Here is a 26,186-nt window from a genome sequence, read left to right as displayed (position 1 = left end):
TTTAGATGTAGTTCCTTCTGATCCCCCCCAGGATATTGGAAAATGTCCTGAATCTGATCACATCTCTTGGATTCCTTTCCGAAGCCACTGCTATCACTTCAATGCCAATGAAATGAGCTGGGCCCAGTCTGTGACTCAGTGCGTTCAATCAGGTAATTGTTATTTTTACCCAAATAAAAAAATCACTTTTAAAAAGCCTTGAAAACTAAAGCTGAAGATTCTACACATATTAAAAAAAAGGAAACAAATGTCTCATTTTTCACCATTGATGCTATTTACTTTTCTCTTATTTTGAAATTAAGGTTATCAATCTTTCTCTTCCCCTCCCCCCCCCCAGCTGTGTTTGTTTCCTGTTTTATTTCTTCATTCACAAAATTCCTCATTCTTAAATTTTAAAATGGATTAACGTCTTTACAGCCTTATCCCTTCTCTTCTATATCTCTCCCTACACAAGAGCAGAAGTAAATACCATAATAAGCATCCCTTATTTTTAACATGGCGTGTGTGATCCGAAAGGGGCTGCATGCTCTGCCTGGAAGTCCTTGCTCTACCAGCAGGGCTCCCTGGCAGCCTATAGAGCCAGGGGAGGCCATCTCAGAGGCATCTGGCCCTGGCCAAGACCTGAGCTGCTCCTTGGCCCTCTTCCACCTTTGCTGCTGAATCATCAGCTACCTCATCCATGCTTCAGGAAGCCATGAAAGAGAAAGGGAAGCACTATACTGCCCAAAAGAAATGGGTCCTTTTGTTTCCTATCTTTTTAGATCCTCTTAGCCCTCTTTCTCCACCACCATTGTCAGAAAAATTAATATTGCAGTTTGAATTGCAAACCCGTTTGCTGCGCAGTATGACATGCTCCATAATATCCTGCCAAGCCACGAAGAACAAATAAAGAATCATGTGTAATACCTATAAAAAATGTTATCCAATCACTTGAAAAATAACGAGCTCTATACCTGGTATTTAAAAATCATCATCTTCACTGTACTTTCATGTCTTCCATTTCTCACAGTCTTCCATCACTCACAGTCTGTGCTGTTCCCCGACAGTTCAACACTACTTTCTGGTCTCTTTAAATCCCTGCTTACTCCCTACCAGCAGGAGAGGCTTTGTTATTAACCTTATCCTATATCAAAGGCTGTAACTACCACTGACTTGTATGGCAGGAGACGCCTCCAGTCACCCTCTGTTGGCTTTCTTATAGGTGGTGTGTTGGCTTCTGTAGAAGATGTGGCTGAATCAAACTTTTTAGTGGAGCATGCAGACTTATATACAAGCAAGACAAGTGGCTTTTGGATAGGAATATACAGAAATGTAAATGGTAACTATTTTAACTTCTGTAAATGATCATAAATAGATTTCATTAAATGAACAGAAATATAAGTACGATACATTGGGTTTTTTTAAGGAATTAATTGAAGTACAATAGAAGTTAGTTAAAAAGATAGATTGATAGCATATAATCTAAAAATTATTTGAAGTTGATGGTGTTATCCAATTGGTGTGAAAGGCTGTAGAAAGGAAATTTCCTTGGCTTCAGTTATGGGTCTTGGTTATTGCATGGGTCCACCAAAGGGATGCCAGCATGGGGACTCCCTCAATTCAAATATCTTGTCTATATCTGGCTCAGCAGCAAAGATGTGGAGAGCTGATACAAATATCTCTTGAGAGGCACAACACAGAAGATACTGTTCTTCATGAAAGTGAGATATAACAAGTAATTTCATATCTCCATACCTGAGGTAATCATGAAGCCTCATTTCTAAAGTCAAACGATCCAGGAATTGCTGTAATCGGTGGTAATTTTGTACAGCTGTTTGCAGTTGCAGTGTCACCAAGGTCCTTCACAGAGGATCTCAGCCAATGACACGTATCTGTCCCTCCGACCTCTGCTCTCCCTCAGGACACGTCTCCTATTTCTGGTCCATGAGAAAGCCTTTCCAACCCTTTTTGCTCTGTGTCCTGGTGGGGAACATGTCCCAGCTGGCTCTCATCTTCTCATGGCTGGGGAGAACCCACCTGGGAGTTGCAGGTTCCCAGCTGGAACCCACAGCATCAAGTTCGTCTGTGTCTGTATGGAGAAAATTAGGCTGCTGGCAACCAGAAATATAGTGCAGTGGAAAACATGCACCTGAAAGAAAAAAAACGCTAGTGTCAATCCACAATCAGAAAGGATTATATTTTTTAGAGTAATTTTAACTCATTTCAAAATATTTGTTTAAGACACTATGCAAAAAAAATAGTTTTAATCTTAACTAAGCATATCTTTAAACATTACAGTAAAAGTTGACAGATTTTCAATGAGTGCTGCTGAAATAATAATTTAGAAATTAAAAAAAATTTAAAAGCTGAGCTATATTTAGTACTTTAGTACCCTTGACAAAAATATGGGGATAAGTAAATTAAGACTAAGTTATGATTGGCAAATCTACAAATCATAATTTGGAAAAGCAGTTATATTCTTTTAAAGAAGAAAATCAAAGGAAATAAAATGCATTAGAAAATAACCTCAGATGGAAATTTTGAAGTATTGCTTTATTAGCCTGAGTAAAGTAATAATATTAATATTCACTAATATTAGTGAAGATCTTTGATGTGGAGCTAATAGTATTGCTACTAACATTGGCAACATTAGGGCAGCTGCTTTGGCAAGACAACAGTGCCTTGGGCTTCGTCAACTGGGGTGAAGGACAGCCCTCAGAGGACCAGCTTGATTACTGCGTGGAGTTGTCTGCATCCTCCGGCTACTGGAGTATCCTTCCTTGCTCCTCCCAAAAGGGTTTTATTTGTAAGAAACCCAAGAGTAAGTGACTTCTTTCATATCTGCTCTTGATTTCAATGGTATTATTTCAGTAGTAATAGTACCATCTGGTCATTACAAAAGACCAACGTAAAATGCTGTATTTACAGTCTTCCTTATCACCAGACAGAAATAACATGAATATATAGAGTTATCCTTTTTTCTGTCTGCACTTTTCATGTTTTCTTGCTTCATAACTTCAGATTTTCTTGCACTCTGTGATGAATAGTCAATTAATAGCTAAAGGTGATCAATATTTTCTGAAAAATTTTTAAATTCCTTTGTTCTTTTGCTCATCTCCAACACACACACATATTTTCCTGCTAACACTTGCGTTCACCTTCTATGGAAGAAGGGGTGCATCAATAATTTGCTTTTCTTCCTCTTGCTGTACTACGATACATGCTGTTCCAGTGAGAGATGGATGAAGCAATACCATTTAAATAATAACAGAACGGAAGCATGATCCAGAGCACGTACAGTGACCTTTGAAAATAGTACAAGTGTTTTGGTTAGCTTTTTTTTTTTTTCTTTAATATTGTGTTTCTGTGTAACTGAGCACCATCTGCTTTGGTCAGGAAGTAGGAATATCAGAATATTGTGAGCCAAGCAGCCATGTGTTATTTTGGATTGTAACTGATAATTCTGCAAAAAGTAGGATTTCCTGCCCTGTTTCGCAACCCTGAGGTTCGGGATGTTTCTGAGGTTCTGTCCTTTTCCCCTCCCAGAGCAAAGCTGCAGCTGGTGGGGAAAGCAGCCGTACACGCTCACAGCAGTGCCAGGGCATTTTCTGAAAAGCAAAATTCTGCTTTTAGGGCAACTCCTAAATTTCTTTAGGGCAACTCCTTTCTTTCTTTTGGGTAGTCAGAGCAATAGACACCACAGAAAGTTAATTCTTCGTTACCGCATACATCGGAAAGCAGAAACTCGGTGTCAACACATACTTTATTTGTTGGGTTCGACTGTGAGTGCAGTGCCAAAGTACAGAGAATAGTCCCTGGTACCAGCTCCTCCAGCAGAACAAGGTTTCAGCACAAGCAGATCTCCCATTGCCAGGAGCTCTGCATCCTTCCAAGGGACAACCCAACAGTTGCATTTGCTTCGTGCTTGCAAACAGCTGAATGTGTTGCTGTGCTTCTGCTGCAGCAGCCCAGCTCCTGGTGCTCCCCATGCTGGAACAGGAGCTCCATCCAGCTCTCCCCACGGCTCCCATTGCCCGTGGGGCAGATCCAAGAGCAGATCTGCTCTTGGACTGACCATCACCCCCCCGGCACCGAGTGCCCCCGAGAAAAATCTTGCAGATGGTGCCCTCTTTGCACAGCCAGGGAGAACTGCACAAGAAAGCTCGAGCTTAAGAATGTGATGATAGATGCAAATGAATTACGGTGAATTAAAAACTGCTGGGGTCTCAAATTAATTGGGCGCAGTACAGGAAAACAGTCAAATGTCCTTGGCGTTTGAGCAAGTTGTTCCCTGTCTCTTCTGGCATGCAGACTCGGTGAAAAGGGGTAAGATTTATTAACCACAGGAGAAGAGACAGTCCATCCAAACCAGTCAGAAACTACCTGTGTTTGGAGAACCTTTAGTTATTAAAAAAGAAGCAAGAAAGGGGCTTTAACATGCAAAACCCTGCAGTATTATTACAGTGAATATCAGCTTAAAAATCAATCACACCTTTTCATCTCAGTTAATTTAACAAATGTGTTTCCAGGAGAAGTGATGAGGTAACTTTGGCGTGCAGGTTCCTAGACGAAGTGATGAGGTAACTTTGGCGTGCAGGTTACGATATCTTTGGCTAATATGAAACTCTCAGGATGAAAATGTGACCTTCTTAGATTTTGACTAAACATTTGTCTTTATCTTTCTCAGCGATTCTTAAAGCACCTGCAAATGTGGAAGGTAGGATTTATTTTTCCTTCCCAATACTTTCAGAGAAACATGAAAAGAAATACTTGGGGTTTTTTTTATGAACTGTTATTTATTATTTGTCTATTATATATTTATTTACATAAACTTAATTTACTTAGTTGTCACTGAATTAATTCCCAGCACAATTTAGCAGTACCTATGAGACACTCAGGGCATCCCAGGATAACTCAATACTTTGGTATACTCACCATCCCCTCTTTGCTCCTTCTTTTGCATGCTAAGGGGTATGAGGGGCAGTGACAGACATTATGATAGACTTTTAATAAAACTCTTACTCTTAAAAAGCCCATACAATAATATCTACACCGTAATTAGCATAGCTTCTTTGCCCTCCCTCCTATCCTTGCCCCAAGAGAACAGTGGAAGAAGGCCAGGAGATGTTCAGGTTATATTCTGTTTCCTTCAGAAATGTGGGTGGCTGATTAACAACCTGGTAATCAAGGAGGAAACGAGACCAATAGTTTTCAGTACTCTTCATATCTACTGACGGCTACAGTACACACATTTCTATTTGCTTTGTGTTTATTTACAGATGCTAAAAAGAGCAAGGCACACGGTCACATGAACATGTGGATACTACTTACTCTGGTCCTCATCATTTTATTCGGGATGGGCTTCATGATTTATTTCTTATTCAAGATCAAAACTCAAAGTGCGACTGAAAGAGAAGCAAGGCGGCGCAGCACACTGGTAGAATACAGCCGTGCCCTGGCTGGAGAGGACAATGAAAATGATTCTACCAACAGCAAAGAAAAAAATGAACATAGCGTCGTCTAATGGGATAACACATTCAAACTATACAGTTAAGCTTTCAAAATTAAAAATCTAGCTGGAACAAAGGAAATCTTTGTTCACCTTATAGGCACTATGAATTAAAATCAGTAATTGTTCCTTCAGTAAGGATTAAGAGCTATAGCTCCATGCTCTTCAAGAAATACTCCCAGGATTAAGACTCAGTACTGCATAAAACGGCTAATTACACAAGCATGACAAATAGCAGAACTAGTGTGAAATTAGATATCAAACTTATGGATTAATACTCCAGCATTCTCCCTTATTAGAGATTTGTGGCACCGTCACTTAGTGAGTCAAGCAGAGGTGTACAGCCAGCACTCTCTCTGCAGAGCACCCAGCCCCAAAGCCTGCACTTTGTATCTCACCACATCGTACTGATGTGGTGATACTCAAGTAAAATGGTGTTTTATTTATAAATATATAAATTTATATAAATTTATATAAAAATTTATAAAATGGTCAAGGATTTTACTCAAGTAAAATGGTGTTTGGAATAAATAGAGATCTGCATTATTGCCCCCGTTTTACACTCTTTACCACAGCATCTTCCTTGACATAGTATTATAAGTGATATGCAAATATTTGTCCTTCATTTATGGCTTCAGCTTAGCTTTTGAAAAACAAAACTTGGAAAAAACTCAGTCATATCCTATGACTTTGAATGTTTTGTATCAGTTATGAATATGAGAACGTATCAATAAAGGATCTATATCTCACATATTAATACTTTAGTGAAGTTTAATTAGCGTTCAGAGATGTTATATGGTTTCATGATCTAATGTGTCATTTACCTTAAGAGAGAAACTACCAGGAGGTAACACAGAAACATGAACAAGGCGTACGACTGAAAAGAAACATAGGTAAACTATAAAATAAAGTGGATGCCAAATAAAGCTGGAATAATCCATTCCTGGTTTTATTTCACTTGATTGCTCATTTTCAGGTGCCTTCTCTTACTATCCTCCAACTCTGATAAGTGGACTGACCCCTGGGCAGTGGGGCACACCATGGCGGGATGGTAGTGAAATGCTTTAGAGGTTGACTGTGCTTTTCAAGTTTGCTATGAAATCTATGTTGTCTACAACAGACTGAAGGAAAAAAAGAAAAGAAAAGGATATCTGGGAAAAACAGGCCCTTAGAAATTGCATAAGGACTGTACAGAGAAGTCACTGGGAAGTAGAAATTCACGTGACATGGGATTGTTGGTTTGTAGATATCACAGTCAAACAGAACATTTTGCAGGAGATTGGGAATGAAGGGCATTACGTACTCAAATTATTTTTACTGACAGTTCCCTTGATCTTACACCTGTTATTTTTCCTTCATCTAAGTTACAACACATACCCATATTTCTCTTTTTTTTTAAAAAAAATACTGACACTGAATTGGATTCAGTGCTTTTGATGGCTAACAATAAAGGCAAGCCAAATGAAAAGAGTAAATAGGTGAAATAAAAAAAAAAAATCCAAAATAATGTCATTATTCATAATTTTGATATTTTGATAGTTGATATTGATAAGGCACCTCTGAAGACCGTATGCTCTGGTAAATGGGTTTCTTCTCTCACATTAAGTGATGTTTTGCCTTTGCAGAATATATTGTGAAAAATGAGATAAAATTCTAAGGGCAATTTCTGCTGAATATCCTTCCTCCTTTTCCTTCAAAATAATTGAGGGATTTCGCATCATAGCTGAAGTTGATTTCCGCTTAATAAAGAGCAGCAGCTCATTTGTAATATTTGAGAATATTCATCTTTTCTTGTCTCATTTACATTCGGTGCAAAGAAAATTATCAAGGATTAAAATATGTATGTACTTTAGGAATTAAATAATTTTGAGAGACAGTTTTGTTGTCAAAATCACTGGTTAACATAAAGAAAATTTTTAAAGATTTGACTAATTTGTATTTGTTCTCCTGAGATAAATTCATATGAAGTAACTGCACAGTAGTATTACCAGTTGTTAAAGCACAGCAGATAAAAGCCAGGTGTATACATAGTGTCCAGTTTGCCAAGTTACCAAGCAAAATTAAATCTTCCTCTCTGGGTTAATTTTTCATACTGAAATAGTCAATGCTGCTCTGTGCGCTAAATTAAATGAATACATCTTTTGTAGCAGTGAAGGCCTATCTGGCCAAGAAATTTGCATATTTTTTTTTCTGAGTTTCACAGGTATGTATGTATGAGATTTAAAGTGCACTCCCTGCTTCTTTGTTTTTTAGGGTCAGGACTTTACAATCCCAGAGCAGAACAGAGAAAGTTAATAATTTAGTGGAATTATGTTGAGCTGCTCAAACTTTGCCACTTGCATTTGAATGAAAGGAAACTTCACTTTCAGAGGCAATGTTTGAATTTTGTAATTATTTATAGATTTCAAAATACCACATGTGACAGGATATTTCCTTATTTAGAACCTAGACTTTTCTCTTTTAACTAAAACTCTCCAAAACTGAGGAGGAGCTCGCGCCAACTGGTTCCTTAAGGACTTCTACTGCAGCAATTAATTTCAGCTCATCTCTTTGTGACTAAGAAGAAAGAAATGAAACACCTGACTTTTTCTACAGTTTCAGTTTTCCTCTCTTTCGTTCACGCCGCTTTTCAGACACTCGGTGAGTCTTTGGTTTTTATCCACAGCAAAAGTGGATGTGAAAGTGGGGCATTTTGGTTGTCTTGTTTCTCAGGCTGTTTCAGATTTTCATGCAGCTTGGCTGCCCTGCATGGCATGTTCATCCTCACTGGGGTGGTGCACAGAAGTTTAAAAAAGATGCAGGTATAGAGACATTTGTTTACTTTTAAAGAGAGGGGAAGAATCAAGATGGAGTAAAGCTGGGAATCAGAAGTCAGGACAGGGTCATGTACGTGGATAAAGATGTCCCTTTGGATACAACTTAATTTTTGGTTATGTCTTCTCTGTGAAGTAGATGGACTTCACAGTGTGCTCCATAGTCCTTGTCTGTATATGTGACTGAGTTACGAAAAATGAAAAAGAGAAAGGAATTAAATAGGATGTGTATCTCCTAGCCTGAGGATGAGGTTGTGTGGGATGAAACAGAGCTTGTGGACTGATGTGATGCAATACTGCGGCTGAGCAGATGCCAGTGAAAAACATACTAAAAAGATCAGAGTTGAGAACAGCCCCGGAACCACCACTGCAGCTTTCAGAGTAAGGATGAGAGGTGTAGTTAAGGTTCTGAAGTTGACCAAGGAAAGATCACAGCTCCATTTTGGTGTATGGATGGTGATAAGGTTCAAGGACATTTTTCCTTTATCTTTCAATTCATGAGATTTGTGGAGGAGTGGGATACAAATGACAGCTTCCAAAAGCAGTGTGAGCTATGCCAGCACTAGCATGTGCAAAAAGGGGGTCTTCCCTCTGCTCTGTCTTTGTCCAGAGCAGAACCTTAGCCCAAGCATGAACCTCACAGTTTCTAGTGAGAACTAGTATTAGACCCCAAAATACTACGTGGTGGAATAGCTGAAGCTTGGAGCACTACATGAAGCACTTAGTTAGAAGTAAGAAATTAAAGATTTAGTAAGATTTAAAACTTTCTGTCTAAATGGACAAAGAAAGAAGAAACTAGGTCTTAGCTCCAAATTTAGATCTGAAGAAGTGAAACTTCTGTAGATTACTAAGCTGGTCAAAGTAATACTGTCTCCTTCTCGGAGAGCTCAAGCATTAAATACAGATATCCTAACAAGACCTATTCTTCCTGTCATAGATTCCCAGAATTTCCCAGACACTTTCTGCTCTGTTCACTACTCAACATTGGCTGTGCCCTAACATCCTCTACCTTTGTCCTACAGATTTACTTCAGTGTTTGGAAGTATATGTCCCTGTCCCTTATGTGGTTATTCTCTCAGATGGATAGGGGGTGATGCTATATCTCTGTTTCCAGGTGGGGGTTTGAGGCACAGAGAGCTGTCCCACCAAATATTCCCTGCAGTCCAGATTTCACCCTCTCCTGGCCCAAAGCCAGTGTGAGCTGTATGCTACTTGATGTTTTGAAAAGCAGGCAGCTGTGTTCACAGGCCAGTGGCCAGCACTGCTTTACATTGACCTGCTCCTTTTGAAGGCTGGGGAGATTCTGTTTCCAAAGGCCTGCAGTGACAGGATGAGGGGCAGTGGCTTTAAGTTGGAGAAGAGCAGATTTAGATTGGAGATTAGGAGAAAGTTCTTCACTGTGAGGGTGGTGGAGCACTGGAACAGGTAGTTGAGGTCCTTTCCCTGGAGATGTTCAAGGTGAGGCTCAACAAGGCCCTGGGCAACCCTAGTTGGGGTTGTCCCTGCTGACTGTGGGGAGGTTTGACTAGATGGCCTTTGGAGGTCCCTTCCAGCCTGGACAACTCTATGATTCTATGATTCTACATGTCGGCCATACATCTGCGATCCTGGGCTGCCCCTCCCAGCAGGACCTACTCACCTTGATGGATTACTAAATTAGGCTGCCTATAACCCTTTGGGAGTGTTAGCTAGCTTGTTTAGCATGCACATATTATTGTCTTTCCATAACGATGCACAGGCAGACCCCCACAGCACCTTTACCTCTATATACTGCCTGCTGCTGGTTCTTGTGAGAATGCTTGTGATTTGATTGTGTGAATGATGTTGACTTCTTATGGTAGATGTACTAATGAGAGGATACTGGAACAAGGCTTGGGGAAGTGTGGCTGGAAAGCTGCCTGGCACAAAAAGACCTGGGGGTTCTAATTCATAAGCAGCTGAATATGAGCCAGCAGTGTGCCCAGGTGGCCAAGAAACCCAATGGCATCCTGGCTTGTATCAGAAATTGTGTGACTAGCAGAAGTAGGGAGGTGATTGCCCCCCTGCACTCACGCTGGGGAGGCCACACCTTCAGTATTGCATCCAGTTTTGGGCACCTCAATACAAGAGAGATACCGAGGTGCTGGAGCGAGTGCAGAGGAGGGCAACAAAACTGGCAAGGGATCTGGAGAATAAATCTTATGAACAGAGATTGAAGGAGCTGGGACTGTTTAGTTTGAGGAAGAGGAGGCTGAGGGGAGACCTCATCATTACCTACAACTACCTGAAAAGACATATAAAGTGAGGCTGGTGCTGGTCTCTTCTCACAGGAAATTAGCGAGAGAATAAGAGGGAATGGGTTCACGCTGCAACAGGGGAGGTTTAGACAGGACATTAGGAAACAATTCTTCCCAGAAAGAGTGGTCAGACACTGGAATAGGCTGCCCAGGGAGGGGGTTGAGTCCCCATCCCTGGATGTGTTTAAGAGGCGGTCAGATGTGGGGTTGGGGGATATGGTGTAGGGGAGGACTTTGTAGAGTAGGGTTGATGGTTGGACTCGATGATCCCAAGGGTCTTTTCCAACCTGAATGATTCTATAATTCTAAGGCAAGATATCAAGTCACTGTTCCACAGTTTTTCACCCCCAGGGCCCCCAAGTCATAACAGAACATGCCAATTATAGGAAGAGCAAGAATTGCAGAAGGTTCACTCATTAACTGTACCAAGCACAAATGCAACCTTGTGTAGCTTACGTTACATATGTGATGTGAGTGAGCTAAATCTGTAGTGCATGGAGCGATGGTAAACTTCCAAATCCTCAGTAAGATCTCTTTTGGAAATCTTGAAAGAAATGTCTATTTCAGAAGGGATTTAGAAAAATAAAATCCACTATACTCATGAAAATTCCATTATAGTAATGACATTTTTGAAGTTCTCATAATGTTTTTTATGTGCTCTTATTCCTCTGTATTGTATTTACATGAATTGCAGTTATTTTTCCTTCCCAGAAGCAAAAGAAAGTCTTGAAAAAGCTGTTTGATCTTTGCAAAAGTGACTCAGATTTACAGTCTCCTGATGAGTCAGCTCAGCATAGAATCAACAGCACGGCTCCTTCCCCACAAGCTCCCCTCATCATGTGCTCACCATAAATACATTAATTCTGATTATTTTGTTTTACAGACAACAAAATATTTTTAATACACAATGAGGATACTAAGCTCTGTTTAATTGCTCAGAGTTCTCATGCAGTCACAACAGCTGCTTGCAACAAAAACACTGAGCTGCAAAAATTCAGGTGGGTGTCTGATCACCAGGTGATGAGCATGGCATTTGCACAATGTTTGGGAGTGCCCTACAAGCAAAACCAGGCTAAAATTGCTTTGTACCCCTGCAACAAGAAAAGTGAATTCCAGAAATGGGAGTGCAGAAATGCAACCTTGGCAATCCAAGGGGAAGATTTATTTCTCAGTGCTGGCAAAAGAAAAGAAGACAATGTCGTGGTGAACACAGGATCAGCAACGGCGAACAAATGGAAGATCTATGGCACCATGGATGATTTGTGTTCTAAAGGCCATGAAGGTAAAGTTTAAAGGTTAATCCTAACAGTGTCTTGAACCTACTTTTTTGCCTCATGGGTAGGGTCCTTTGACTTCTGCTCCCTTAGGCTAACATCAGCTGTTCCACATTTAGGCAATGTTGGACTGGAGGATGATTCTTTCATGTACTCAGGCCTGTGTTCCTCCATCCTGGAGACGCACAGGTGCTTAGCTTCAGAGAGAATATAGTATGTGCAAAATACACATTTTTTTTCCCTTTACTTTTAAAGAAAAAGGTGGATCTAGGCTATTTTTAATAGCTAGCTTTAATCAAAGTGCTTTATTTAACTGCATACTAGTACTAGTGAAATTGTATTAGCATTGTTGGACTAAAGGCAAAAATCTTTAAGTTTAATACTCCTATAGTGAATATAAGGAAATAATTCCATGCACACTACCATTCAGTTCCTCTACAAGATCTCAGATGATTAAAAACCCCACAACATTTAACAGTTAAATGAATGGTGGGAAGTTAAGCAACATGAAAAGCAAAGTAATGTTATTTTTATAAAATTCTTTTAAACATATGAGACAAAAATCACTACAGTTTTTCCACAGTTCTTGACTTCAGTATGAAACGTCTCTATCTCCAGCCATTACAGCTGGCAAAATCGTAAGTAAATCATAGAATCATAGAATTTCCCAGGCCGGAAGGGACCTCCAAGGGTCATCTAGTCTGACCCCCCTGCAGTCAGCAGGGACACCCCCAACTAGACCAGGTTGCCCAGGGCCTCGTCGAGCCTCTCCTTGAATATCTCCAGGGATGGGGCCTCAACCACCTCCCTGGGCAACCTGTTCCAGTGCTCCACCACCCTCACAGTGAAGAACCCTCTCCTCATCTCCAATCTAAATCTGTTCCCCTCCAGCTTGAAGCCATTGCCCCTCGTCCTGTCACTGCAGGCCTTTCTAAACAGGTTCTCCCCAGCCTTCCTGTAGGCCCCCCTCAGGTACTGGAAGGCTGCTATTAGGTCTCCCCGGAGCCTCCTCTTCTCCAGGCTGAACAACCCCAGCTCCCTCAGCCTGTGGTAAATTGCAAGTCCTACCTATAACTTCCTTGGAAGAACACTTTTGGTGACAGTAGGTCCCCAGTTACACTGGTGTAACGCTTGCAACTCTTTCTCCAAATACTTGTCTGAAGTGAACAGACACATAGAGAATTGGGTCCCCAAGGTTCCTGTACCTATGTTATCGTTTCTCTTTTGCCTCCTCAGATCTGTTTACGCTGTTGGGAAATGCCAACGGAGCTCCATGTGTCTTCCCCTTCCAGCTGAGGGGTAAATGGCACGCCGGGTGCACGGCTGCCGGCAGGTCGGATGGCTTGCTCTGGTGTGCCACCACCCCCGACTTCGACGCGGACAACTTGTATGGGTTCTGTCCAACTGGCAGTAAGTCTGAAATGCTGACGTGGACACTAAAACCCAACACTGTTCGCTATCAATGCTGAGGCGCTGTTACTAATATAGAAGGGAAAAAACCTTGTCATGGTGTTATTTTACTCAAAAAATGTCTCTGCCATGCCACACCATTCACTACAGAAGACACAACACTGGTTCCTATGAGTCTACAGTCAGGCTGAAAGGTGTCTGGGTGTGTCCATCAGTAGCTACCACCCAGGAGAAGACCAATATGCTTTAAATAGGACTGTGTTCAGCATAAAATCATCTGAAGATTGAGATGCTACTCACAGCCTAATTCTCCTTGCTTCATTGCTGTTTGTAATAACAGTAGTATAACCTTTTCTACCCATGCAAATCCCTGTGCTGTATCACAAGATTGGTTGGCAGGCACAGGAGGATGTAGTTTGTTTTCTGAAAGGCACAAAATCAGAAGATTGGCTCAAAAGCCTTACTGAAATAGCAACATCATGAGCCTTTCCCTTGTAATGTTTAAGGTAACACTACAAGATAGCATTATCTGAACAGATAAACGTATGTGTATCTGAGTGCAGGATGAAGGACACCAAAATACGGTGTTAATGAAGGTATTAAAAATGCTGCCTCAGACCTAATTTTTAAGTGCTATATCGCTATTTGTCATTTTGACAGGAGCGTTGCTCTGAGAAATTGGGTTCAACTCATTCCCAACCACCAGCCACCACCACCACTTTCACTGATGTTACAGAAAATTATTTCCTGGTGCAATGTTCCATGCCGAGCTTGAAAAATCCCAGAACATCCTGCCATAAACTGGCAAACGTGAAGTATTTGGCATTATAAAATTCTTGGGAAACTATCACTAACACCTGAATCTACAATTAAAAAAAGAGAATGTTAAAAATCTGAATTCAATCAGCAATAAAGTAACACAATAAAAATAGAAAACATTTCTTCTAATGAATAATTCAAGAAATTAAATATGTTTTCCTCAAAAAATAGAAAGTTAGGGGAACTTGTAATCACAGCTTATTAGCACTTGCCCTAAATTCCAATTACCTACAACACAGATGCAGACTAGAAATAATGAATACAGTTTAAAAAGAACATAGAATCTTTTAAGTTGGAAAAGGCCTTTAAGATCATCAAGTCCAACTGTTAACCTAACACTGCCAAGTCCACCACTAAATCATGTCCCTCAGCACTACATCTACATGTGCTTTAAATACCTCCAGGGACAGTGACCAAACACTATTCCTGACACAGGCCAGGATGCTGTTGGCCTTCTTGGCTACCTGGGTGCTCTTCTGGCTCATATTCAGCCAGCTGTCAACCAACACCCCCAGGTCCTTTTCCACCAGGTAGCTTTCCAGCCACTCTTCCCCAAGTTTGTAGTGTGGCAAACGTAATTAATGATGCCATAGTTTGAGAAGCAAACTTTACATCATTGGGAATATTTGCATTTCAGTTCCATTTCAGCCAAGAATTAATTTGAGCATAGCCTATGCGCTGCTGAAAAGGTTTTCAGAGTAGGTAATGACTAAGGTCCAGTTTTGCTTTATTGATCTCTTTACACAATTTTTTTTTTCACCTGGAGATTATTAGATTTGACAGGGGAAACTGAAAATAAAGGATGAAAGGCCCATGTCTGCTAATGTCAATGGCAAAGTCTCTTTTACTTAACGTAGAACAAGTTAACGGAAGGCTATGAGTTTGGGTGCTCTGAGTCTTATTTGCTTCAGAATCTCGTTTCAGCAGGAAGCTTGCAGTTAATTATCTCAGAATGTTTTGTGTAAGATGTTTACAATAAGCTGCTATACCAAATCTCCTTTCTCTTACACAGACAATGACAGATTTTGGACTACAGACCCTTTGACAGGAACCCGCTACCAAATAAACGACCAGTCAGCTCTCACGTGGCACCAAGCAAGGAAGAGCTGCCAGCAACAGAACGCAGAATTATTAAGCATCACAGAGATACATGAAGAGATATATCTAAGAGGTGAACTAATAAGCAGTGCTCTGTAAAAAGAGTGTCTACTAGTTTTTTTTGACTGATTACAAATATTTCAGTGATTTAATCACATTACAATGAATAGGCAATGTAAAAATAGTATATGTACTGCTGCAGAAATAGCACAATTACAGCTTTTTATGGGTGGCACTTTTGTAAGTTGTGGAATTGCCACTTGAAATTATTTCTATTATTATTGTGGCACTTTTGTAAGTTGTGGAATTGCCACATAATAATTCCATTATTATTTTTTTTCCAAAGAAAATTAAGAATTTCCAGCTGACTAAGAAAAAGTCGGCTCAAGCTCAGAAAACACCAGAAAGGTCCCAGAAATGGCCCTTGCAAGACGGAAAGGCATTATAGGAGGCAGTCATTATACGACTTTTGTGTTAAGAAATCAGTATTCTTCACATGTATCTAATGAAATAGATTTTTTCAAACTCCATACAAGTTTTATACAAAACACTATTAAAAATCTAATGAATTTCTGGACTTATGCATAAATGGTAGAACTAAGGCCTGTATCAACTACATCACAATCAAACTTGTAACATAAATATTCAGTGTTTCAGTTTTCAAAGCTTATTGCTTATATAGAACGGTGGAATAACCTTAAATTCAGATAAACCAATATGCAAAATAGTCTTTTACCTTTCTCTGAGTGTATTACTCTCTGAGCTTATTACCAGCAAACATGGATTTTGTACTGAATTTAGAAATCATGAAGCAGACATTTATTATTTTCCTCAAAACTTTGAAAATGCAGAGCTTTTCCTAACGAATCTCATTATACTTCAACTCTTCCTGCTACCTAGATTTGATTGGCAGCAAGAGATCCTCTCTCTGGATTGGGCTGAACAGCTTGAATCTCAACAGCGGCTGGCAGTGGAGCGGTGGCATTCCCTTCAGATACTTTAACTGGGCACAAGGTAGTAACTGGTTTTTTAAGTTTTTGGACTTAATCTTTCCTGCCAGAACGCTGAATGCATATTAATTACTGTCCTGTAGTATTCCCCATGAACACAAGGAAATAGAGTTGAAAGGCTTATGAGACACGTGAGATTAAAAAGCTGAAAATAATTCTTTTCTTCACTGGATATATCACAAGGTTTTCAAGCAGAAGAATCAAATAAACTCATCTCCTATCAGAAGCAGATAAAGTGAAAAGCAATAGTTGAGCTGTAGCACGTTAGGAATGCCTTCAAGTCAATGAAAACCTCTGTGTCTTTTCAACTCTCACGAGGGTTATCAGATCCCGCGTCCTGCAAGGGCTCAGCTGTCAGTGAGCAGCAGCCTTGCAAAGCCTTCCTCGTCGATTTTATGCTGTTCCCCCTTTCTTGTCTCCTCTTTAACATTCAAGAGAGACTGTAAATAGAGTTTGCAGCATTGGTGGTTTATCTTTGAAAGTGGATTAATGATTGCCATGGCAACAGCTGGTTGCAGCAAATGCTGGATGTTTGCTGGCTGAATAAATGCACACGTCTTCCATCTTTTGCCTTCCCTAAGCCTCAGAGGTGCCACCTGCTTTTATCTGGCACAGAGGATGAAGGGAAAGCCCAGAGTTGCTGGGTCTGATAGAGGGTTTTCTACCTTCTGCTGAGCTGGTCAAACTCCTTAAGCCTTGCAGAGAAGGAGAGCAGTTGGCTCTCATGTCAAGCAGCCCACGCTGTTGGAGTTCCTGTATCCCCACGTGATGGCTATTATGATGAGTTAATCTACACATTTCCAGTTTACTGCCAAATTATTGTAAGTTGAACTTTGGGGGGGGAGGAAAAAAAAAAAAAAGTTTTCACACTGTGGACCTCTCTGAAAAGAGGAAAACACTGTCCATTCCCCAAGGACAGTAGTCCTGAAGAACCTCCCAGAGAGCCAGTTGTAGAGACAGGCAAAGGAGAGACATACAGCAAGTGTGAGGGTATGTGAGGAAGCTCTGCTTACAGCAACGAGCAAATCTGAAGCCAAGTTGCTGAAGGGACATGCAGAAAGGACCTTTCCAAAGGCTCTGAGTGGAACTTTTTTGTACCAGCACACCACTGAAAGCTGCTGGACCAGAACCTCACACAGAAAGGAAACACTCCTCTGCAAGGTCATTGGGGAAATGAGGAAATTTGAATTCACATGTGATTTGGTATGCTTCATCCACAGATGTGCCTTATATTTTATTTTAGGAGTTCCATATGATTATTTTTGTGCATTGCTAAACACAGCTGTAGACTGAAAAGCCATATAACATGCACCCATGGAGAGGAAGCCTAGGAGAGGGCTAGAACTCCAATTTTCAGGTTTTGAAATCTCTTTTTATTCTTAGCAGCTGATGGTTCTTACTCTGAAGAACACTCTTCTCTCTTCACATCTGTAAAATTCCTTGTCGGAATATGAACCATGTTAAGATGCTGCTTTACTGTGTTCCTGCCCAAAGATACTAGCTCAAAACTGCGTCCTCTGATTTAATGAATGTAACAGAGTGATTTAAGTTCGTTACTCAGTCCTATTAACATAACTGGGTCCTGACCACTAAATGTATATTCAACTAGATGTTTTATGAGCTGTGAAACTATGAACCCTGATTTCCTACAGTCTGTGTATGGTGTTGCACCCGTAGCAGCACCAGGTACCCCTGCGATATCTGGACTCTTCAGTCCAGCACCTACTGACTGGGCAACAACATAATTTATTCTGCAACTGGTCATGAGCTACATATTCCTCAGCAGATGTATGGCTGACCCCTATGCACAGGCTGATGAGGAAAGGACTTGCTGCAGCCTCTCCACCAGTAAGAGCTCAAAGTTTAGTCTCTCTTCTGTGCCAGCCAACAATTTTCACAAAACTTACAGGAACATCTTATTTTTGAGACCACTATTCTGCAATCAAATATGGCAGAAAGTGTGAATTATGCAACAAGCATGTAAAGAAATCTTTTGATGGGTACTTTTAAATTACATTTCCTTATCTCCAGTAGAAAAATAACTGTAGCAATGAGGTCATCAGTCCGTAATTGACATTTGAAAAGGATGGAAGAAAATTGTTCTCTCGATTGCTGCTGACACAAAAACTGTGTTACGTAAAAATAATTCGGTGTTTATTCTATGAAGGAAGCCCCGAGCCTGAGCCTGAGAAACTCTGTGCAGTACTAAATCCCAGAAGAGAAGCTAAATGGGAAAACCAGCCATGTGAGATAAAAGTTGGCTATATCTGTAAAAAGGAAAACTCCAGTCCAGATATTTCCATTTTTCCATCAGGTATGTCAAGCAAATAAATACCCTTTCATAAAGACAGAATTTGTGTCACTAAAACGAAATTTCACAGCTATTAAAAAAAATAATTGCCATTTGTTCTGCTTTGATTGTTCTGACTGTTATTTCTTTAACCAAATATATTTTAAAAATGTTCCTGGAACCCAGTAACCATACAAGCAATTTTTATTTCATGTTGAAAACAGTATACATGGAATTCCAAAATATTCCTCTGTCCAGAAGTGAGCATTTCACACTAATGAACCCAGTTACAGCTGGCTCCGTTATTTTGTTTAAATGCAGCATGTTTTCTGTAAAAGTCCACTGTGCAACAGCAGACTATGATGTTTAACATATATGAGGAATGAATAGAAGTACTGCTTATTTGTAATCACTCCATTTTCATTCTAATTGGTTGATTAACTGATTTCAGATGTAATTGCACTTATTCTAGACTTCTGTTTGCACTGTTTGAAAACTTGAAATATCTTTTGATTCTGAGGAGATGCAGAGGCTCTTAAATGCCCAGAAGGATGGTTGCTGTATGGAGATCACTGTTACAGCATTCACAGAGACCCCAGAGGATGGAGAGAAGCCCTGATTTCCTGCAATGAGAGCAATGGCAATCTGGCCAGTATCCACAACCCCGAGGAACATGGCTTCATACTGTCTCAGCTTGGCTACAGTGAGTATTTCTACAGGGCAGTGTTTGGTACAAATGGAGAACAATATTATTAGAAAGCTTAGAAGATTTAAAGAAAAAAATATTTGCTTGAGATGAATATTTATAGAGAAGCCCACAGGAATATAGGTTAAAAAAACCAAACACCAAAAAACCACAAGAGGAATCATTAGCGCTCTCTTTATTTTCTTTGTCATTCTTTTCATTTTGTTTTTCATTTGTTTTTCACTGCATGAAATCACTTGAAGGAAATAACAGCTCTAGTTACTGCAGTGTAGGAGAGCATTATCTCCCTCAGACACCTTCCAGCTGTAGACACAGTAATGAACTTTTACTGATAAAGCTGAGGAATCTCATTTCCTGCTGGTATCTCATTTTTTAACTTCTTGAAAGAAGAACATGAATTGGATCTTAAAATAAACTCCACTGTCAGTTAATCTAGATGAATTTGTATTGTAACATGGCAATTTCAGCTCATGTCCTTGCTCTTATAGACTTTCAACTTGGGTACTAAAACAAGTCAACTTCTGTTCTTAGAACCTGTGGATGAGCTGTGGATTGGCCTGAATGATCTCAGCACTCAAATGTACTTTGAGTGGAGCGATGGGACTCCTGTGACATACACCAAATGGTTGCCTGGAGAACCAACCCATGCAATCAATGGGCAAGAAGATTGTGTCATTATGGCAGGAGAGGTAGAATCATTCCACATTTGTGTAGCACTACACTATGTGATTTTCGTTTATTTTTTTAAAATTCAATTCAGAAACAAGTCAGGGAACGGTACCTTTATTCACTCAGAAAGATGGTTATTCTAAATTAAATATAAAATTAAATTAGAAATAAATGTTTATATCTGACTGTAAGTGTAAATTATATGCCAAGCAAAGCTTAACAGTCTGCCTGTGACACTTAGTTAGCTTAATGTAACCTCAAAATTGAGCACTAATTCTTTGAAATCATTAAAAAGTATAGACCTTTATTGTCTCATTGAAGCAATATTTGAAAAAAAAAAATCAGTCACTTTTCCAGAAGAAACAGGTTTTGCCTCACTATTTTTCACCTCTTCCCATACTGCATCTAGGCTGGATACTGGGCAGACAGTGCCTGTGATAAAAAGTTAGGTTACATCTGCAGAAGAGACCCAGTAGAAGGAGTTTCTGGGACAGCAAAGCCCGACTCTGCCTGCCCACAGGTAAGAAGAAAGTGCAATCAAGAATCTGGTTATCAAAAATCCATTGTTTTCACAATCTCCACTTGACATTGACACTATTTTTTTTTTCCACAGCTGTGGTTGCATATCAAATTCAGGGAGATAATTTTCACTATATTCCCTTATTTAAAATACAGTTATTTTGAAACTTTTTTGGCCAATATGAGCCAGCCTCATTATCTCTCAGAACTGCCTGTGGAAGAGGCTAAAGCCGTTACTGCGGTTTTCTGCATATTTATTATGTTGTTCTATAACCATCTGCAGTTACCTGAGATGTAGTAGAGACTGAGAACCATTTCTGGACTATGTGACATGATACAAGATGATGAGAAATCTCACTACTGAAGCCAAATCAAACCAATCAAATTGCTTTTATGAGTTAATTTTTTTTTTTAACAAGTTATTGTATACTACTGCTTCTTTTTCTTTTTTTTTTTTTTTTTCCTTGTCTTTTTCTCTCTTTTTACTTTCCTATTTACTACTGTTCTATAGTTGGTAACATTTCCCACCGCCCCATATCTGGAACAGAGCTGAGGCCTGAAACCAGGCAGCAGCCAAATACTGAACACAGAGTTTATTACCTTTCTTGGGTGTAGTAAGCAAATCTTGAGCTGGTGTAGAAGGGAAAAGTGACTTGGAATTCAGTCGTAATTTTGAGGCTTTTGCCTCAAAATTATGCTACCTCTTCAGTCAGACTTGAGGTGAGTGGATAAGTTAAAGCAATTAATTAGTTCAGTTACTGTTCTTTTAGCTAGAAACAGAAGGAAACTTGAGTCAGCATCTCACTATAACACAGACTACTCTCTTTGGTTCTGGGCAAGGAAGTGTTTTATTCACCTGCTTCTGAACACACTCTCCATTCTGTGTCCCTCTGATGTTCTATCAGTTAAAATTTATCAGTTACTAATTGTCAAAAAAGGGGGTCTCATATATATTAAATCTCTTCTTTCTGGATGTTTTTTAAGCTTAATTTCCCTTAGTTCACTGGAATTCAAATTATTATTACATTACGTTATATTAAAAATATATTGATTGAAGAGTTTGTTATATGTTGATTGACCGAAATATCGAAATATGTTGATGGACTGAAGTTCAAGCACTATAACATACGCTCTTTTTACTGAAAGTACATTTCCCATGTTCCTGGCAGGGCTGGAAAAGACATGGATTTTACTGCTACTTGGTTGGACATACATCTGTAACATTTTCAGAAGCAAAGAAAACCTGTGAAAGGAGCAGTGGTTATTTAACAAGTATAGGAGACAGGTATGAAAAGAGTTTAAAAACTCTATCTGATGCAATAATATTGGAATTTTATAAAACAGGCAAGAACTTTTTGGACAAAAATGTGAAACCATAAAAACAGGATATCCTTCTTCTGGAGAAAAAACATTAAAATCAATAAATTCAGCATGTGTTTTCTAAATAAATATATTTTACACATTCATGTTTTCCAGTACCTTACCCTGAAAGAACAGACCACAGATGCTTCTGTTCTGTAAGAAGCAGTTTTTCAGTATAGCATAGCTTCACCTACTGTTAAAGCTAGTCCATCTGGTACCCAGTTAAGCAACATATTTCCATGCAAAAGAAAACCTAATGGAGGCTCCATTCATTCCTGTGTAATTTAGGATGCTGAGAAATAGCAGACTAAGGGAAATCTAGGCTTAATCCCCACCTGACTCCTGTCATTTTAGATATGAGGAAGCCTACCTGACCAGCCTCATTGGTCTGAGCCCTGAGAAGTACTTTTGGATTGGTCTCTCAGACACAGAAGAGCAAGGGATGTTCAAGTGGGTGACTGGTGAAGGTGTTCTCTATACAAACTGGAACGCGGCAATGCCTGGTACTCTTCCATTGGAGTAAATTTATGCTACTGAGGAACTTTCTGTGTTGTAATTCTAAAATGTCTTCCAACTTTGCTAAAACACAGCCATGATGACACATAGGAACATTCTGCCTTCGAAACAGGAGTGTCTTTCGTACATGTACTTGGCACTGGTGAGGTCGCACATCAAATACTGTGTTCAACTTTCGTACATGTACTTGGCACTGGTGAGGTTGTACATCAAATACTGTGTTCAGTTTTGGACCCCTCACTACAAGAAAGACATAAGGTCCTGGAGCGTGTCCAGAGCAGAGTAACAAAGATGGTGAAGGGTCTAGAGCACAAGTCTTATAAGGAATGGCTAAGGGAACTGGGGTCGTTCAGCCTGGAGAAAAGGAAGCTCAAACGAGACTTTATTGCTCTCCACAACTTCCTGAAAGGAGGCTGTAGAGAGGTGGGTGTTGGTCTCTTCTCCCTAGTAAAAAGTGATAGGACAAGAGGAAGTGGCCTCAAGTTGCACCAGGGAAGGTTTAGATTAGATATTAGCAAAAATTTCCTCACTGAAAGGGCTATCAAGTGTCGGAACACGCTGCCCAGGGAAGTGGTTGAGTCACCATCTCTAGAGGTATTTAAAAGACTGGATGTGGTACACAGGGACATGGTTTAGTGGTGGACTTGGCCGTACTAGGTTAATGGTTGGACCTGATGATCTTAAAGGTCTTTTCCAACTTTAATGATTCTGTGAATTTCTATGATGCCAGGAAAATATTTCTTTTGTGGCTTCTCTTTCCTTACAAGGGCAAAATCAAACTGAGTGGAATGGGTGAAATCCCTTTCAGCCTGTGCGATGGGCTGCCAAACCTTTTCAGTGAGTGGCACAGGAGAGGGGCAGGCAACAGGTTGTTCGTGCACTTATAAAACTCTTCAAAGGGGAGGGAATATGACGAAGGACTCCTCTTGCTGGTTTCCTGTTTTTTTACAGTGCACCTTCTTTGAGCAGACACTACACTTAACATTTCAAAGCCTTTTGCAAATGAACCACACGAGGTGTAAAAATGCCAAGGGAACTACTTTAAAACACATTTCAATTTTCTCTTATATCTTACAAAGGGAATGAAGCCGGTTGTGTTGCCCTAAGGACTGGAAATGAAGCTGGACTATGGGATGTTCAGAACTGTGGAGTAAAGGCAAAATTTCTCTGCAAAAAACTAGCTGAAAAAATCACTCCTCCTCTTGCTCCTGACAACACTTCTGATTCCAAATGTCCCTTGGGTTGGGATACAAGCAATAGCACCAATTCATGCTTCAGAGTAAGTATTGTTTTTTCCAGTAATCCTACTCATGAGACAGAAGAGCACCAAATAGATAGGGCATCTAAACTTCAGAGAATGGCACATTATTGCACAAATGTAGCAAGATTTTACACAACTATTCATGGAAATCACTGCAGTTATCACTCTATCAGTGATACATAAGGTTATTCAATTAGCATGCTCTTTAATCCGTATTATATATGATATATGTAATGGAAAGTTTTCCTGTTTTCCTTATACAAGCCAGTCAGCAGATTTATTTTTGACGTGCTGTAAACATAGTGTTCTACCTGTATCCACAGAGTTTTGTGCGAGAAGAAAACCAAAAGAGAACATGGTTTGAAGCCCGAGATTTCTGCAGAGAAATAGGAGGAGAACTAGCTGCCATTAGAAGTGAAGAAGAGCAAACAGTGATAAAAAACATAATAATGTAAGTAAACAAAATATCTAATAATCGATATTTTGGTGTAACAATATGTTATCTAGGAATAATTTTTCATACTCTTGAGTTGCTCCTGAGATAATGAGTTGAAGATCTATAACTGTTTATCATCATAGTCATAAGAAAAATAACTGGGAAAATGTTTAATATGGGTACCATTTTCAGAGACATTTTTGGAGTTCCTAAAATTTGTCATAATATCCATATTTTTAAATCGAAAAAACAACACAAAAACCAAATTGGTGGAACGCTTCTCCTTTTTAAGTTTGTTCACTGAACCATTTTGAAACTAAATTGTGACTTCAGGAAAACTGAACATTCTATTTCTCATAGAACACTATAATCACAACATCAATTAAGAAAAACAATGCGCTATTTTCAACAAAACCATTTGCAAAGTAGAAAATGTTAAGGCGTAAACTTCACTGACTTGTTAATGGGAGTTTGCTGACTAAGAGCATTTTTGTTATTTTAAAAATCCGAAGTCTTGAATAAGTGTCATAGTTACTGTCCTATGTAACTTGCAAAATTTATCAGAGCTAACTACAAATATCCTTTTCTTCCATGATACATTTTCTCACACTCTAGAAAAAAATCCCTATCATCTCAGCCTTTCTGGATGGGTTTGCAGTGTTTGGATCCTGATGGTGGGCTTTCCTGGAGTGATGGATCGTCGGTGAGTGACCTTGCCAGTTTCTTCCTGTTCTGACTTTTTCACTTCTGGGGCTGCTTCCATAACTGGTGTGAATAAAGTTGTACAAGAATTCCCCAAAACATTCACTTTGCCACTGGGGAACTGTAAATCACTATTCTTCATACTGGTTTTGAAGAGAAAAAGGCCAATAAATACAGCCAATACAGCCTCAAGTTGCACCAGGGGAGGTTTAGATTGGATATTAGGAAAAAATTCTTCATGGAAAGGGTTATCCAGCATTGGAATAGGCTGCCCAGGGAAGTGGTTGAGGCCTCATCCCTGGAGGTGTTCAAAAGACAGGTTGACATGGTCCTCAGGAATATGGTTTAGTGGTATGTATTTGTGTTTTGTTTTGTGGTTTTTTGTTTTGTTTTGGTATTTTTTGGGGGGATCAGAGTTAGGTTGATGGTTGGACTAGATGATCTTTAAGGCCCCTTCCAACCTAGACAATTCTATGATTCTATAAACTCAAGTTATACCATCACAGCAGTGGTAACACGGAGTACAAGCCACAGCTACGAAGACGCTTCTCGAAGTGGCAAATATATAAGAAAGGTCTCTCCTGATTTGTATTAGTTTCTGGTGAAATATTGCCACGTCCCTTCCCCATGCTATTGATTTATAACCTCATTTGATTCCAGTTTTCATGGGACTCCTAGAGTCTGGTAAATGCTGTGTAAATGCAGAGCCTTTCTTTTTTCTTGTGGAGTGCCTGTTGCTTTAATAACCCACACACAGAGGCTGCACAGCCACAAGAGGAAAGTAAGGAGTGGTTTGAAACTTCAGTGCTACTTCTCTTTCCTTCCAGAGTACAACTTTTTCCCCTAGTTGATAAGACTGAAAACCAAAGCTGTGTTTTTTTCTGCAGGTGAGCTATAATGCAAACCAATATTTTTACAATACTGGGTTTGAATATTGTGGAGCAATCAGTGAAGAGTCTTCCAGACCATGGATTACGGTGCCCTGTGAATCCAGTCATAACTGGATTTGTGAAATAAAGAAAGGTAGGTTAATTTTTACTCTAAACTCAGATTAGGAAGAAATTAAAGCGTAATCCCATTCTATCAAAACAGGACGTTCTGCAAGTTACATGCTGGTAGAAAATTCGGTTGATTTCACAGGAATTTTGCATAAGGAAAAATAGTTCAAGACACTTTCAGAATACAATGTTTCACTGTTAATGATAAACTTTTTTTGTTGTTTCATTGAAAGCAGTGTAAAAATATTTCCTAATATCCAGTCTAAACCTCCCCTGGGGCAACTTGAGGCTGTGTCCTCTTGTCCTGTCATCTGTTACTTTGGAGAAGAGACCAACGTCCAGCTCTCTACAGCCTCCTTTCAGGTAGCTGTAGAGAGCGATAAGGTCTCCCCTCAGCCCCCTTTTCTCTAGTCTAAGGACACCATAGAAATGTACTCTGCATTGAATATCTAAAATATGAAAAATCGATAGACATTAAGATAACTTCCACTAATTGAACATTTGTACTGGATCAACATTTTGCGTCCTCATTTTTTTCC

At 39.7% G+C, this 26,186-nt stretch overlaps 2 protein-coding genes across 4 annotated transcripts in view; both read left to right on the top strand.

Moving 5' to 3' along the window:
- Positions 1–6,245, top strand: part of LOC106890326 (macrophage mannose receptor 1-like) — a 38,065-nt gene extending 31,820 nt beyond the window's left edge. Inside the window, exons 25-29 of the mRNA XM_014946082.1 lie at positions 6–152; positions 1,202–1,318; positions 2,633–2,800; positions 4,667–4,696; positions 5,259–6,245. Of these exons, the coding sequence (XP_014801568.1) occupies positions 6–152; positions 1,202–1,318; positions 2,633–2,800; positions 4,667–4,696; positions 5,259–5,503 (707 nt within the window). The 3' untranslated portion in view covers positions 5,504–6,245. The remainder of the gene's footprint in view (positions 1–5; positions 153–1,201; positions 1,319–2,632; positions 2,801–4,666; positions 4,697–5,258) is intronic.
- Positions 6,246–7,978: 1,733 nt separating this feature from the next.
- LOC106890310 (macrophage mannose receptor 1-like) overlaps positions 7,979–26,186 on the top strand; it is a 35,650-nt gene continuing 17,442 nt past the window's right edge. For 2 of the 3 annotated variants that reach the window (XM_014946052.1, XM_014946068.1), the window contains exons 1-15: positions 7,979–8,128; positions 11,461–11,859; positions 13,088–13,261; positions 15,093–15,251; positions 16,079–16,192; positions 18,356–18,502; positions 18,999–19,181; positions 19,716–19,873; positions 20,263–20,373; positions 21,542–21,657; positions 22,089–22,237; positions 23,330–23,529; positions 23,835–23,962; positions 24,563–24,650; positions 25,537–25,672. In XM_014946052.1, the coding sequence (XP_014801538.1) occupies positions 8,059–8,128; positions 11,461–11,859; positions 13,088–13,261; positions 15,093–15,251; positions 16,079–16,192; positions 18,356–18,502; positions 18,999–19,181; positions 19,716–19,873; positions 20,263–20,373; positions 21,542–21,657; positions 22,089–22,237; positions 23,330–23,529; positions 23,835–23,962; positions 24,563–24,650; positions 25,537–25,672 (2,332 nt within the window). In that variant the 5' untranslated portion in view covers positions 7,979–8,058. The remainder of the gene's footprint in view (positions 8,129–11,460; positions 11,860–13,087; positions 13,262–15,092; positions 15,252–16,078; positions 16,193–18,355; positions 18,503–18,998; positions 19,182–19,715; positions 19,874–20,262; positions 20,374–21,541; positions 21,658–22,088; positions 22,238–23,329; positions 23,530–23,834; positions 23,963–24,562; positions 24,651–25,536; positions 25,673–26,186) is intronic. The other variant, XM_014946060.1, reaches the window with a different exon arrangement.

The sequence above is a fragment of the Calidris pugnax genome, unplaced genomic scaffold, assembly GCF_001431845.1.
Source record: "Calidris pugnax isolate Ruff unplaced genomic scaffold, ASM143184v1 scaffold19, whole genome shotgun sequence".
NCBI lineage: Eukaryota > Metazoa > Chordata > Aves > Charadriiformes > Scolopacidae > Calidris > Calidris pugnax.
The sequence above is the reverse complement of the archived record's forward strand: the minus strand, read 5'-3'. Positions and strand labels throughout refer to the sequence as shown.